General features: G+C 44.6%; 2 protein-coding genes across 3 annotated transcripts in view; both read right to left on the bottom strand.

Annotated features, from left to right (window-relative positions):
* The window catches only part of pum3 (pumilio RNA-binding family member 3), a 50,633-nt gene extending 49,138 nt beyond the window's left edge, over positions 1-1,495 (bottom strand). Inside the window, exon 1 of the mRNA XM_072590574.1 lies at positions 1,291-1,495. The gene's annotated coding sequence lies outside the window, so the exon portion shown is untranslated. The remainder of the gene's footprint in view (positions 1-1,290) is intronic.
* Positions 1,496-8,344: 6,849 nt separating this feature from the next.
* LOC140491978 (histone-arginine methyltransferase CARM1-like) overlaps positions 8,345-15,070 on the bottom strand; it is a 103,222-nt gene continuing 96,496 nt past the window's right edge. For both annotated transcript variants that reach the window (XM_072590544.1, XM_072590553.1), the window contains one exon: positions 8,345-11,032. In XM_072590544.1, the coding sequence (XP_072446645.1) occupies positions 11,020-11,032 (13 nt within the window). In that variant the 3' untranslated portion in view covers positions 8,345-11,019. The remainder of the gene's footprint in view (positions 11,033-15,070) is intronic.

Raw genomic sequence — 15,070 nt, 5'->3', positions numbered from 1 at the left:
CAGACCCCTCAACACCACCCCCCCCACCCCCCAGACCCAGACCCCACAACACCACCCCCCCACCCCCCAGACCCAGACCCTTCAACACCACCCCCCCACCCCCCAGACCCAGACCCTTCAACACCACCCCCCCACCCCCCAGACCCAGACCCTTCAACACCACCCCCCCACCCCCCAGACCCAGACCCCTCAACACCACCCCCCCCACCCCCCAGACCCAGACCCCACAACACCACCCCCCCACCCCCCAGACCCAGACCCTTCAACACCACCCCCCCACCCCCCAGACCCAGACCCTTCAACACCACCCCCCCACCCCCCAGACCCAGACCCTTCAACACCACCCCCCCACCCCCCAGACCCAGACCCTTCAACACCACCCCCCCACCCCCCAGACCCAGACCCTTCAACACCACCCCCCCACCCCCCAGACCCAGACCCTTCAACACCACCCCCCCACCCCCCAGACCCAGACCCTTCAACACCACCCCCCCACCCCCCAGACCCAGACCCTTCAACACCACCCCCCCACCCCCCAGACCCAGACCCTTCAACACCACCCCCCCACCCCCCAGACCCAGACCCTTCAACACCACCCCCCCACCCCCCAGACCCAGACCCTTCAACACCACCCCCCCACCCCCCAGACCCAGACCCTTCAACACCACCCCCCCACCCCCCAGACCCAGACCCTTCAACACCACCCCCCCACCCCCCAGACCCAGACCCTTCAACACCACCCCCCCACCCCCCAGACCCAGACCCTTCAACACCACCCCCCCACCCCCCAGACCCAGACCCTTCAACACCACCCCCCCACCCCCCAGACCCAGACCCTTCAACACCACCCCCCCACCCCCCAGACCCAGACCCTTCAACACCACCCCCCCACCCCCCAGACCCAGACCCTTCAACACCACCCCCCCACCCCCCAGACCCAGACCCTTCAACACCACCCCCCCACCCCCCAGACCCAGACCCTTCAACACCACCCCCCCACCCCCCAGACCCAGACCCTTCAACACCACCCCCCCACCCCCCAGACCCAGACCCTTCAACACCACCCCCCCACCCCCCAGACCCTTCAACACCACCCCCCCACCCCCCAGACCCTTCAACACCACCCCCTCACCCCCCAGACCCAGACCCTTCAACACCACCCCCCCACCCCCCAGACCCTTCAACACCACCCCACCACCCCCTCACCCAGACCCAGACCCAGACCCAGACCCTTCCACCCTCAGACACTTCAATACCACACCCCCTCATCCCCTTCAACCACCCCCTCACCTTCTGCTTGTCCCGGCTCCGACTCCTCGTGTGGTCCCCGGGAATAATGTCCGGGTAAATGGTGCAACTTACAACAATGTCCGGGTGACTCTTGGAGTAACAAGGATTAGTGTCCGTGTAACTCCATGGAGCAACCCGGAATAGTGTCCGGGTGGCTCCTAGTGCAACCCGGAATAGCGTCCGGGTGGCTCCTAGTGCAACCCGGAATAGTGTCCGGGTGATTCCTGATGCAACGCAGATTAGTGTCCGTGTAACTCCATGGCGCAACTCGGAATAGTGTCCGGGTGGCTCCTAGTATAACCCGGAATAGTGTCCGGGTGGCTCCTAGTGTAACCCGGAATAGTGTCCGGGTGGATCCTAGTGTAACCCGGAATAGTGTCCGGGTGGATCCTAGTGTAACCCGGAATAGTGTCCGGGTGGCTCCTAGTGTAACTCGGAATAGTGTCCGGGTGGATCCTCGTGTAACCCGGAAGTGTCCGGGTGACTTCATGGCGCAACCCGGAATAGTAGGAGACAGTGAGGACTGCAGATGCTGGAGATCAGAGCTGGAAAAGTGCAGCAGGTCAGGCAGCATCCAAGGAGCAGGAGAATCGACGTTTCAGGCATAAACCCTTCTTCAGGAATCCTGAAACGTCGATTCTCCTCCTCCTCGGATGCTGCCTGACCTGCTGCGCTTTTACAGCCCGGAATAGTGTCCCAGTGCAGCTTCTTCCCACAATCCAAAGATGTGCAGTTTGGGTGAATTGGCCTCACTAAATTGCCAGTAGTATTTCGGTTAAGTGCAATAGTCAGGGAAATGCGAAGTGGTAGGGGAATGGGTCTGGGTGAGTTGGTGTGGACTTGTTGGGCTGAATGGCCTGTTTCCACACTGTAAGGATTCTGTACAGCATATCCTAAATTATCTAATCCCATTTGCCAGCACTTGGTCCATGTTCCTCTCAACCCGTCCTATACACATACCTATCCAGATGCCTTTTAAATGTTGCAATTGTACCAGCCTCCACCACTTCCTCTGGCAGCTCATTCCATACACGTACCACCCTCTGTGGTCACTTGATAGTTTTTTTCTTTATCACCTTATAAGTTGATTACCATAGTTGGTACTTTATTTAATGGTCAGAAATGGGAAAATCCTTAATGTGTCATGGTGAAAGTCATACACTGGATGCAATTTTTCAAACCACAAGTGAATTTAGATTTTGAAATGTTCAGTGAAATACATAAAAATAAGTTTATTAAAACAACCAGACTCTGAGCAAAAGAGATTTTGGAAAAGATTTTAACTTGTACAATATTTCCATCCACTACACCAACACAGAGAATATTGCACAGATTACACTGTAACCTTATTTTTGATATGATAAACATTTTGAATACTCACTTCTCTGTAAACGTATCTGAAGACTACTTTTACTGAGACATTACAAACACCCAAAATTGTTTAATAAACCAAAGTTTCCAATGTACTGGCTAATGTGACTACACACTTGTTCCTTTGCAACTTGGCTGTCTCTCCAAACTTATGAAATCAGCCTCTGGTTGAAAGTAGGTCAATAATATTGTGCACTATTGATACAATTAAAAGCTGAATACCTTGTGTTGATTCAACATCTCTTCTTAAATCAACCTGCTATTATACACCTCTGGTGCAGTTGGGACCTGAACACAGACCTCCTGGCTCAGAGCTACAGACACTGAAAGTACACCACAAAACCTAACTGTGGTCCAATGAAGAGGCATCCATCCAGACGTGAACCGTTAGCTTGCTGTCTCTCCATGGATGCAGCCTGACCCGCTGCAATTTTTTTAGTTTTCAGTATAACCACAAAACCCTCTTGTGTTGATTCAACAAGAGCTCAATTAATAACAGGTTAGGGATGGGACAGAGGGTAATAGTGTTGATTGAATGTTAATTTGAACACTGCAAATGGAGGTGACTGCTCTGGGATGAATCTCTCAGTTTTGTTTTGGGTGAGGGTAGGAATAGCAACCTTCCTCTTTCTGTTTTTAACAAAATCCGTAAAGAAAAGGTAGGTTACTTAGAAGTAAAACAGGGAAGCTGTAACAGTTACATACAAAGCATCTGTCACCAGGTGGCGTCAAATTCTGATTTTTGTTTTCCCTGAGAAACATTGATGTCCCAGCATCCTCCTGAGAAGACAGTTACTGTGCAGAACTGCGCAATTAATCAGAGATCACACTACATACGTGCGAAATATAATGTGGCTGTTAATCAGTCTGTATTTACTTCTTCTCTAGAATTTTGAAGATTGTGGTGTCGGAGGTGGGGGGGGGGGGGTGGGAATCTGATGGAAATCTTCAAGATATCACCAGAAAAATTATTTGGAGATGCCGGTGTTGGACTGGGGTGTACAAAGTTAAAAATCACACAACACCAGGTTACAGTCCAACAGGTTTAATTGGAGCGGCGCTCCTTCATCAGGTGGTTGACGAAGGAGCGGAGTTCCAAAAGCTACTGCTTCCAATTAAACTTGTTGGACTACAACCTGGTGTTGTGTGATTTTTTTAACTTTACCAGAAAAAGACAGAGTAGATAAACTATTTCCACTGGTTGGGCATTCTAGAACTAGGGAGCATAGTCTGAGAATTAAGGTCAGACTGTTCAGGAAAGATGTGAGGAAGCACTTCTACACAAAAAAGGTTGGAGAGGTTTGGAATTCTCTCCCCCACACTGCAGTTGATGCTGGATCTGTTGTTAATTTTAAATCTAAGGTAGATCATTTTTTGTTAAGTAAAGCTATTAAGTGATATGGGCCAAAGGCAAGTATATGGAGTTAGGCCATAGATCAGTCATGATCTTACTGAATGGCAGAACAGGGTCAAGGGGCTGAATGACCTCCTCCTGTTCCTGTGTTTCACTTCTGGAAGCATTAGATTACATTTACAGACACGGTCTATTTTCATCAATAAATGCATAACCTACAGACAATCTATGTAATATTCTATAAATCCCACTTTAGAAATAGAACCAGTCTGACTCAAGATTGGGACAGAGATAGACTTTAACCTCACACCTTTAATGCATTGTCTGAGTTGGGATGTCACATTTTGTTCGAAAACCTGAAGTTATCTTGAGAATGTGATTTAAAAGAAGTTCTGGGATTTACATATTAAAGAACCGAAACAAGCAAACCTATTCTAAAAGATGAAAGACTTAATCCAGGTTTATCATTTCAACTGTATAACACTGTAATCTTTTGCTATAAATTCTGTGTCTTATGGTCCTGCTTTACAACCACCTGATGAAGAAGCAGCACTTCAAAAGCTAGTGCCTCCAAATAATCCTGCTGGACCATAACCTGGTGTTGTGTGATTTTTAACTTGGTCCACCCCAGTCCAACACCGGATCCTCCAAATCATAATTTGTTTAAATATAAGGTGCTGCATTTTGGAAAGGCAAATCTACAGCAGGACTTATACATTTAATAGTAAGGTCCTAGGGAGTGTTGCTGAACGAAGAGACCTTGGAGTGCAGGTTCATATTTCCTTGAAAGGTAAGACATGGGTAGTTAGGATAGTGAAGAAGGCATTTGGTATGCTTTCCTTTATTGGTCAGAGCATTGAGTAGCGGAGTTGGGAGGTCATGTTGCAGCTGTACAGGACATTGGTTAGGCCATTTTTGGAATATTGCATGCAGTTCTGGTCTCCTGCCTATCGGAAGGATGTTGTGAAACTTGAAAGGGTTCAGAAAAGATTTACAAGGATGTTGCCAGGGTTGGAGGATTTGAGCTACAGGGAGAGGCTGAACAGGCTGGGGCTGTTTTCCCTGGAGCATCGGAGGCTGAGGGATGACCTTGTAAAAGTTTATAAAATCATGAGGGGCATGGATAGGGTAAATAAACAAGATTTTTTTTCCCTGGGTTGTGGGAGTCTAGAATAGAGGGCATATGTTTAGGGTGAGAGCAGAAAGATATAAAAGAGACCTACGGGGCAACGTTTTCACACAGCGTGTGGTACGTGTATGGAATGAGCTGCCAGAGGAAGTGGTGGAGGCTGGTACAATTACAACATTTAACAGGTATATGAAAAGGAAGGGTTCAGAGGACTAGATTGGGTTGGGATATCTCGTCGGCATGGACGAGATCGACCAAAGGGTCTGTTTCCTTCCTGTACATTTCTATGACTCTAACTGGGTTATAGCTGAGTTGATTGTGAAGCTTAAGTTGCTCACTTGAGGAGTCTTATATTGGTTGCTATATGCAATAAAGTTTAAATAATTGTTTGAGTATTTGGATGTCTGTGCAGTAGGTAATTTACCCACAATACTGGATTAGTGGTGCTGGAAGAGCACAGCAGTTCGGGCTTTTGCCCGAAACGTTGATTTCGCTGCTCGTTGGATGCTGCCTGAACTGCTGTGCTCTTCCAGCACCACTAATCCAGTATTTGATTTTCAGCATCTGCAGTCATTGTTTTTACCTTGTTGATTTTTACCTTGTTGAATTTACCCACAATATCAATCCTCCTAGCTCAGAGATAGGGATACCACTGCACTACAAGTGCCTTACCCTCAGATTTAATCAAGGGGAAGTCCTACTTGTGGCCCCAAAGTGTCCAATTAAGGGTAATTTAAGGACCTCTTCCCCGGCACCAGAGTACTACCAGTGGTAGGTTGTTCCACAGTTAGGCAGGGGGATGAATCGTAGAATCCCAACAGTGCAAGCCACTGAAGAGCATCGTGCCCAGACCCAATGCGTGCCCTATCCCTGTAACCCCACATTTACCTTGGCTAGCCCACCTAGCCTGCACATCCCTGGACATTGAGGGCGAATTTAGTACGGCCCATCCACTAACCTGCACTGTGAGACCCTTACTGTGTTAGCTGAGGATACTTTGGACACCTTAGTGGGCAGCCTGTAGCCCACAGTAAACCCCCACCCACACCCGAAAACACCCAGCTCCATCCCTTCAGCTCATAGGGTTTGTCTAAATGGCCCGTGTCAAGCTCAGTCCCACTCGGCTGGATTTCAGGAGCTAGCTGGAAGCATTCCCAGTGCTGCCGGTAGCATTGCTGAGATTGGAGACCTGCAGCCCCCTCCCTCACCAATGGTAACCATGAAATTAGCATCAAATGGTGTGAATTCAGGTCAGGTTCAGTAATAACATCTCAGGAACAAAGTCTGCCACCCTCAGCCTACAGAGAGTGAGCCTTGCAAATGGATAATGGGAAGTGTAGAAATGGTGCAGACTTTGAACGGTGTTTTGTGAATATTTACTTGAAAGAAGATTAGGAAACTTTCCAAAAGTAATTGAAAATCAAAAGGTGGTCAGGAAGGATGAATTTAAAACAATCGACACCAATGGCAGAAAGGCACTAGGAAAACCACTGGACCGAAACATGACATCGTCCCAGGCCGTTACACCTGAAATGTTGACTTCTCCATTTCCTGGTGCTGCCTGGCTTGCTGTGTTCTTCCAGCCTCCTGCCTGTCTACACCCTCAGGACCAGCTGGCGCGTACCATAAGATCTTAAAAAAAAAGTGGCTGCAGAGAAATTGGGGCATTGGTTATCAATTCCCAGAATTCCTTCAATTCTAAACGGGGCTCCAGCATATAAGAACACAGCAAATGTTGCACCTTTATTCAAGAAAACAGGATAGAGAGTGGTGGTCAAGGGTGGTTTTTCAGATTGGAAGACGGTGAACTCAAGGATCAGTGCTGGGTCGATTGCATTTCCTCATTTATATAAATGATTCGGACGTGAATATAGGAGATATAGTACTAAGTTTGTAGATGACACCAAAATAGGTGGTGTAGTGGACAGTAAAGAAGATTATCTCATGGAGTACAATGGGACCTTGATTAGATGAGCCAGTGGGTTGAGGGGTGGCAGATGAAGTTTAATTTAGATAAATGTGAGGTATTGCATTTTGCAAAGGCAAATCAGGGTAGGACTTGTACACTTAATGGTCGGGTGTTGGGGATTTTTGCCAAACAAAGAGACCTAGGGGTGTAGGTGCATAGTTCCTTGAAGGTGGAGTCACACATAGACAGAGTGGTGAAAAAGGCATTTGGCAGACATGCCTTTATTGGTCAGAGCACTGAGTATAAGATTTGGGAGGTCATGTTGCAGCTGTACAGGACATTGGTGAGACCACTTTTAGAGTACAGGGTACAATTCTGGTCGCTCTTCTGTAAGAAGGATGTTATTAAACTTGAGAGGGTACAAAAAAGATTTACAAGGATTTTGCCAGAGTTGGAGGGTTTGAGCCAAAGGGAGAGTTTGAATAGGCTGGGGCTGTTTTTTCTGTAGCATGGAGGCTGAGGGGTGACCTTATAGAGATTTATAAAATCATGAGGGATGTGGGTAGGGTGAATAGCAAATGTCTTTTCTCATAGGGTCGAGGAGTTCAGAACTACAGGGCATAGGTTTAAGGTGAGAGGGGAAAGATTTAAAAGGACCCGAGGGCTGACCTTTTCATGGAGAGGGTGGTGCATGTATGGAACGAGTTTTACTGAAGCTGTACACAGTGTTGGTGAGACCACATCTGGATATTGACGACAGTACTGACCTTATTTGAAAAAAATCCTCCAATGAAAGACCTATCATATGAAGATAAGTCGAGCAGGTTAGGATGTATGTCCATTGGAGTTTCGAAGGAGATGTAATCTTATTGAAACATATAAAATCTTGATGGGACTGGAGAAGGTGGATAGCCGGAAGTTGTTTCCATTTTTGAGGGTTTAGAATTCCTTTTCCCAGAAGTTGCTAAATATTAAGATGCAGTAGAAATATTAAGACTGAGTGACACGTCATAAGGTAATGTTGGAATTTATTTTCTGTTTGATGATACAACCAAAAGCCATTGGTATGAGGTAGCGTTTTCACATATCATTCGGTTCAAATGAGCTGTTACATTACCGATACCACCCAATGTTATCCAGTAAGCAGTAGGGTGCTGGCCTGTCACTAATAGAGGTTTGTTACAAAAATGATTATATTGACTTGATCAATTCTTGCTGCATTCATCCCTGTCTACTGTTTTCAGTGTCATGATAGTGATCCACCAGTCTTTAAATAATACAAGAAACGTAGTGTCATACATGCAAGAGTTTAATTTTTCAACTCAAACAATTTTTGTGCTACACATACGAAGAAATATCTTCCTTAAATTCTGTACTTGAGTCCATGCACAAGTTTCAGAGTCTGAATAGCTTTCTTTAAACATATTGCTGTCCTAGTAAACGCAGGTTGTGAAGCAGAACTGCGTTTCCAGGAGAAAACAAGGGAGACAACCCTTTGGGAGGAAATTACAGCAAGGTCTTCACCCCCTTACACACACACACACACACACACACACACACATCCACACACATACGCACACCCACACGCACACACATACACACACACACACACCCACACACACACATACACACACATATACACACACACACATACACACACCCACACACATACATACACGCACACATACATACATATACACATACACATACACACAAGCACACACACATACACACACGCACACATACACACACACACACATACATACACACCCACACCCACACATACACACACCCACCCACACATACACACACCCACCCACACATACATATACACACACACACACACTTACACACACCCACCCACACATACACACACCCACCCACACATACATATACACACACACACACACTTACACACACACACATACACACATGCACACACATACATATACACACACATCATACACACACAAATACATACACCCACACACACACATACATATACACACACACACACATACATACACACATATATACACACACAGAGACCTGCACACACACAGACCCACACACACACAGACCCACAGACACACAGACCCACAGACACACACATACACATACATACACACACAGACCCACACACACGCATACATACACATACATACATACACACAGAGACCCACACAGACCCCCCCCACACACACATACATACACACAGACCCTCCCAAACACACATACACAGACCCACACACATACATACTCACACACACACACACATACATACACACAGAGACCTGCACACAGACTCACAGACACACACATACATACACATACAGACCCACACACACATACATACACACAGAGACCCACACAGACCCCCACACACACATACATACACACAGAGACCCACACAGACCCCCACACACACATACATACACACACATACATACACACAGATGCACACACACACAGACCCACACACACAGACCCACATGCACATACAGACCCACATACACATATACACACACACTCACCCCCCCACATACACACATACCCACACATACACACACACACACACACACACACAGAGACCCACACACACAGAGACCCACACACACACGGACCCACACACACACTCACCTCCCCCCCCCCCACACACCCACAGATACACAAACACACACACACAGACCCGCACACACACATACACACACAAACAGGCACGCACATTTGTGAACTGTAACCTGGTACACTATCAGAACTAGCAGTTAGCCTGCAGCCTTTTAGGAAAGGGACCTTGCTGATGTCTCATGACCTTGTTTTGGTTGTATGAATTACAAAGAATTACCAAGTATGGTTTCTGGGCATCTCTGCAAAATTAAACAGAACACATCCAATATTCTCAAAACCTCTTTCATCAAGAGTGACTTCAAATTATAGGCTTGAAGTCATGATTTTCCTTTAACAAATACAAATCTTAGAAAAATAACTATAAAGTTAACCAATTGCTGTGATTTGGAAGTGGGTGAACTGGTAACATTTGAACAGTTTTTGAAAATAATAATAATAAACAGCATTAATAATTTGATACAGAGTTTGGTAGCAGATTGCTCTTTCTTTTGCCATGGTGCCATGATAAAATCACCCAGAGGTTAGGACTTGGTTAACCATACTTCAAGAAAGGCTGGTTTGGTTTCTAGCTGGTACCTCTTAGCTTCAGGTTGTTCTTCATTGTTGGGGAAGCGTACAATGGAGTACATTTATTCTACATTATCCAACCCAGGAATGAGTCCATTGCACTGGATAACAAAATAAGTCAGGTCCCCTTGCAGTGACATCCTCCAATATAATGAGTGTAAAGTTTAATTATAAAAAGTTAATAATTCTACACTATAAGCTATACAGCACATATTTTCCACTGTAATATAGCTACATATGTCCAAAATATTACATAGAATGCCAAGATATAAATAAGCCATACCTATTAAATACTTTATTATAATGAATTTTGCTCTAAAGCATTTTCTCATTATAATTTATCTATTATTATGAAAGTTGAAATAAAAATGTTACATTACTGTTCAGCTTGTTAAGACTGACCTATTTACATAATATTTTTGATCAGATGTGACCTTCTACAGATAGAAACCACTGGCTGTGTGCACAGACACATGAACATGGCTAACATTGTAAATATCTACATGATTATCACATTATTTCTGTACTTTTCAGTTGTTGATTGATGGTTTGGTTGGCTACTTTTGATTGAAGATTTCAGACATTATTTGATATTTTGCACAAGTGATAACATTGATAAAATGTTCTAGAAAAGGGGTTAATGCAACTGGGAGGCATCACAAAAACATCTGTATCTAGTTGTTGCATTGCAGTCCCGTTGCTATGGGTCACCTGAGTATCGTATTGGTAGATAAGCTGGTGTCAGTTTAGAGGGGAATTTTTCACAAGAATTCATTCGTAAAAACTGATGAATAAACAGAAAGCAAAAATAAGAGATTAAAGAATTCTAATGTTTATGCTGGAGAAACCACTGACTCAAAAGATACAACTTTAAGATTTATTCTGCAAAGACAATTTTCAAAGTTTTTCTTGAATGCCAAAGGTCGCTTTCAAATTGCAAAATGTTTATTTTGTTTCATTAACTGAGTGAAAAATAATTCTACAATTGTGGCTGCATCCTTTACACACACTGCACGTGTGACTTGCTGGCTTGTTCCTGTGTAATATTTGGAATACTCTCAACAACAATAGCAATCAACCAGACAGGCAGAATGGGATTCCAGATGCACAGCCTGGAAAGTTGAAGGCATAATCACCAATGGTGTCACAAAGGGAACTGGGGATACATAAGAAGCCAGAATCGGAGAAATGCAACGTTCTCAGAAGTTTGTTGGGTTTGTCACAAAAAAGCTGCCCAGGTGACTTGTTGGTAATGTCTGCCAATATTATTCTAACAATGCTTTGTAAGCAGTACACTCAAATATCGCTACTGATATCCCCTTACTCTGTAGTGATCATCTAGCTAGCTCCTCTACGTAGTCCAATTGAGATATGAAGCTGACCTTTCTGAAATATTAACTAGTCTGTTCTCTCCTGTCATGTTGTTTGACCTACTGAGCATTTCCAGAATTTTCTGTTATTGTTTGAGAAAATAACTTGGACCACTGATAATCTTTTCTGAAGATCTTGATAGAAGAATGTACTGAATTATCAAACGTCAATTAAACAATCAATAAATCATACAAATCTTCAATCTGTCCTAACTTTCTGCATAGTTGGAGGATTCTGGGTAAGCTGAAAAATGTGTTGCTGGAAAAGTGCAACAGGTCAGGCAGCATCCAAGGAGTAGGAGAATTCAAGTTTCGGGCATAAGCCCTTCTTCAGGAAGCGAATCCTCTTGCAAGGAATCTGGGTAATCCAAGGTGGAGGACGGGAAAAATTTCTGGCTGTAAGAGCTGCTCCTTTTTTTTGAGGTATTTTAGGTGTTGGAGGTGATTTCCTCGAATTCCAGGAGCAGCAATTACTGTTTTATACGCTGTTGTATTGTTTTGGAACTTTGGGAAAAAAAAGTCAAAACAACAGCAGTTTTAAAAGGGAGATGAGCAGACAAAGGAAGCACATGATGAGGTCAGTGAAGGAGAGAAAGAGAGAGAGAGAGAGAGAGAACCTGCACAGTTACTGCCTTTGCTGTTTGAATTCGTGTATCGCTGGACATCGGAGTGCATCTGGGAAAATTAACAAACAGTGAAATTCACAACTGATTTTGGAGGAACTGTTGGGCAAAGTTCACAGCACAGAATCAGATAAGTTAATTGTTGTTTTAAGTTTGGCCCACAGAGAATCTGCAGTAGTGAGTAGAGTGGGTTCTTCCTTGATTATATGTTTTTGGAGATATGTCTCTTGATTAAACTTAAAATATAACCCATAACTATTAATTTAACCTGGGGCAGTGTTTGTAGAGGAATAAGACGGTGTTATTTTCTGGGTCTGTAGATTGTGAAGGAGCAAAAATGGCCTTTAATAGAGTGATATGTACTTCTTGTCAGATGTGGGAGTTTAAAGAGAGTTTAAGGGTTACAGCAGATTATATCTGCCATAAATGCTGCTGGCTGCAAATCTTATCAGATCGAATGGATCAGTTGGAGAGACAGTTAGGAGCAATGAGGAATTTGCAACAGCAACAGTATGTGATGGATGGCAATTATAGGAAGGGGGGAAAAGTCTCAGATACAGTCACATAGATGGGTTAACTCCAGGAAGGGTAAGAGAGGTAGGCAGCTAGTGTAGGAGTCTTTTGTGGATATACCCATTTCAAACAGGTATGCTGTTTTGGAAAATGTAAGGGGTGATGGATTCTCAGGGAAACGTAGCACAATCAGCCAAGTTTCTGGTATTGAGACTGGCTCTAATGCAATGAGGGGTATGTCGGCTTCCAAGAGATCAATTGTGTTAGGGGATTCTGTAGTCCGAGGTACAGACAGACTTTTCTGTGGCTAGCAGAGAAAAAGCAGAATGGTGTGTTGCTTCCCTGGTGCCAGGATCAAGGATGTCTCAGAGAGGGTGCAGAATGTTCTCATGGGGGAGAGGGGCCAACAAGAGGTCATTGTCCACATTGGAACCAACGATATAGGAAGGGAAAAGGTTGAGATTATGGAGGGAAATTACAGAGTTGGGCAGATATTTAAACAGGAGGTCCTCAAGGGTAGTAATATCTGGATTACTCCCAGTGCTATGATCTAGTGAGGGCAGGAATAAGAGGATAGAGCAGATGAATGCATGGCTGAGGAGCTGGTGTATGGGAGAAGGATTCACATTTTTGGATCATTGGAGTCTCTTTTGGGGAAGAAGTGATCTGTACAAGAAGGACAGATTGCACCTAAATTGGAAAGGGATTAATATACTGGCAGGGAAATTTGCTAGAGCTGCTCGGGAGGATTTAAACAAGCAAGGTGGGGGGGTGGTAGGGGTGGGACCCAGGGAGATAGTGAGGAAAGAGGTCAATCTGAGACAGGTACAGTTGAGAACAGAAGCAAATCAAACAGTCAGGGCAGGCAGGGACAAGGTAGGACAAGAAATTAAACTGCATTTACTTCAGTGCAAGGGGCCTAACAGGGAAGGTAGATGAACTCAGGGCATGGTTAGGAACATGGGACTGGGATATCATAGCAATTACAGAAACATGGCTCAGGGATGGGCAGGACTGGCAGCTTAATGTTCCAGGATACAAATGCTACAGGAAGGATAGAAAGGGAGGCAAGAGAGGAGGGGGAGTGGCCTTTTTAATAAGGGATAGCATTACAGTTGTGCTGAGGGAGGATATTCCCAGAAATACATCCAGGGAAGTTATTTGGGTGGAAGTGAGAAATAAGAAAGGGATGATCACTTTATTGGGATTGTATTATAGACCCCCCCAACAGTCAGAGGGAAAATGAGAAACAAATGTGTGAGGAGATCTCAGCTATCTGTAAGAATAATAGGGTAGTTATGGTAGGGGATTTTAACTTTCCAAACATCAACTGGGACTGCCATCGTGTTAAAGGTTTAGATGGAGAGGAATTTGTTAAGTGTGGACAAGACAATTTTCTGAATCAGTATGTGGATGTACCTACTAGAGAAGGTGCAAAACTTGACCTACTCTTGGAAAATAAGGCAGGGCAAGTGACTGAGGTGTCAGTGGGGGAGCACTTTGGGGCCAGTGACCATAATTCTATTAGATTTAAAATAATGATGGAAAAGGATAGACCAGATCTAAAAGTTGAAGTTCTAAATTGGAGAAAGGCCAATTTTGACGGTATTAGGCAAGAACTTTCGAAAGCTGATTGGAGGCAGATGTTCGCAGGTAAAAGGACGGCTGGAAAATGGGAAGCCTTCAGAAATGAGATAACCAGAATCCAGAGAAAGTATATTCCTGTCAGGGTGAAAGGGAAGGCTGGTAGGTATAGGGAATGCTGGATGACTAAAGAAATTGAGAGTTTGGTTAAGAAAAAGAAGGAAGCATATGTCAGGTATAGACAGGATAGATCGAATGAATCCTTAGAAGAGTATACTTAGGAGGGAAATCAGGAGGGCAAAAATGGGACATAAGATAGTTTTGGCAAATAGAATTAAGGAGAATCCAAAGAGTTTTTATAAATACATTAAAGACAAAAGGGTAACTCGGGAGAGAATAGGACCCCTCAAAGATCAGCAAAGTGGCCTTTGTGTAGAAAATGGGAGAGATACTAAATGAGTATTTTGCATCAGTATTTACTGTGGGAAAGGATATGGAAGATATAGACTGTAGGGAAATAGATGGTGACACCTTGCAAAATGTCCATATTACAGAGGAGGAAGTGCTGGATGTCTTGAAACGGGTTAAGGTGGCTAAATCCCCAGGACCTGATCAGGCGTACCCTAGAACTCTGTGGGAAGCTAGAGAAGTGATTGCTGGGCTTCTTGCTGAGATATTTGTATCATCGATAGTCACAGGTGAGGTGCCGGAAGACTGGAGGTTGACAAACGT

The sequence above is a fragment of the Chiloscyllium punctatum genome, chromosome 2 (assembly GCF_047496795.1).
Source record: "Chiloscyllium punctatum isolate Juve2018m chromosome 2, sChiPun1.3, whole genome shotgun sequence".
Taxonomy (NCBI): domain Eukaryota; kingdom Metazoa; phylum Chordata; class Chondrichthyes; order Orectolobiformes; family Hemiscylliidae; genus Chiloscyllium; species Chiloscyllium punctatum.
Note: the sequence above shows the minus strand (reverse complement) of the source record. Positions and strands in the feature narration are given on the sequence as shown.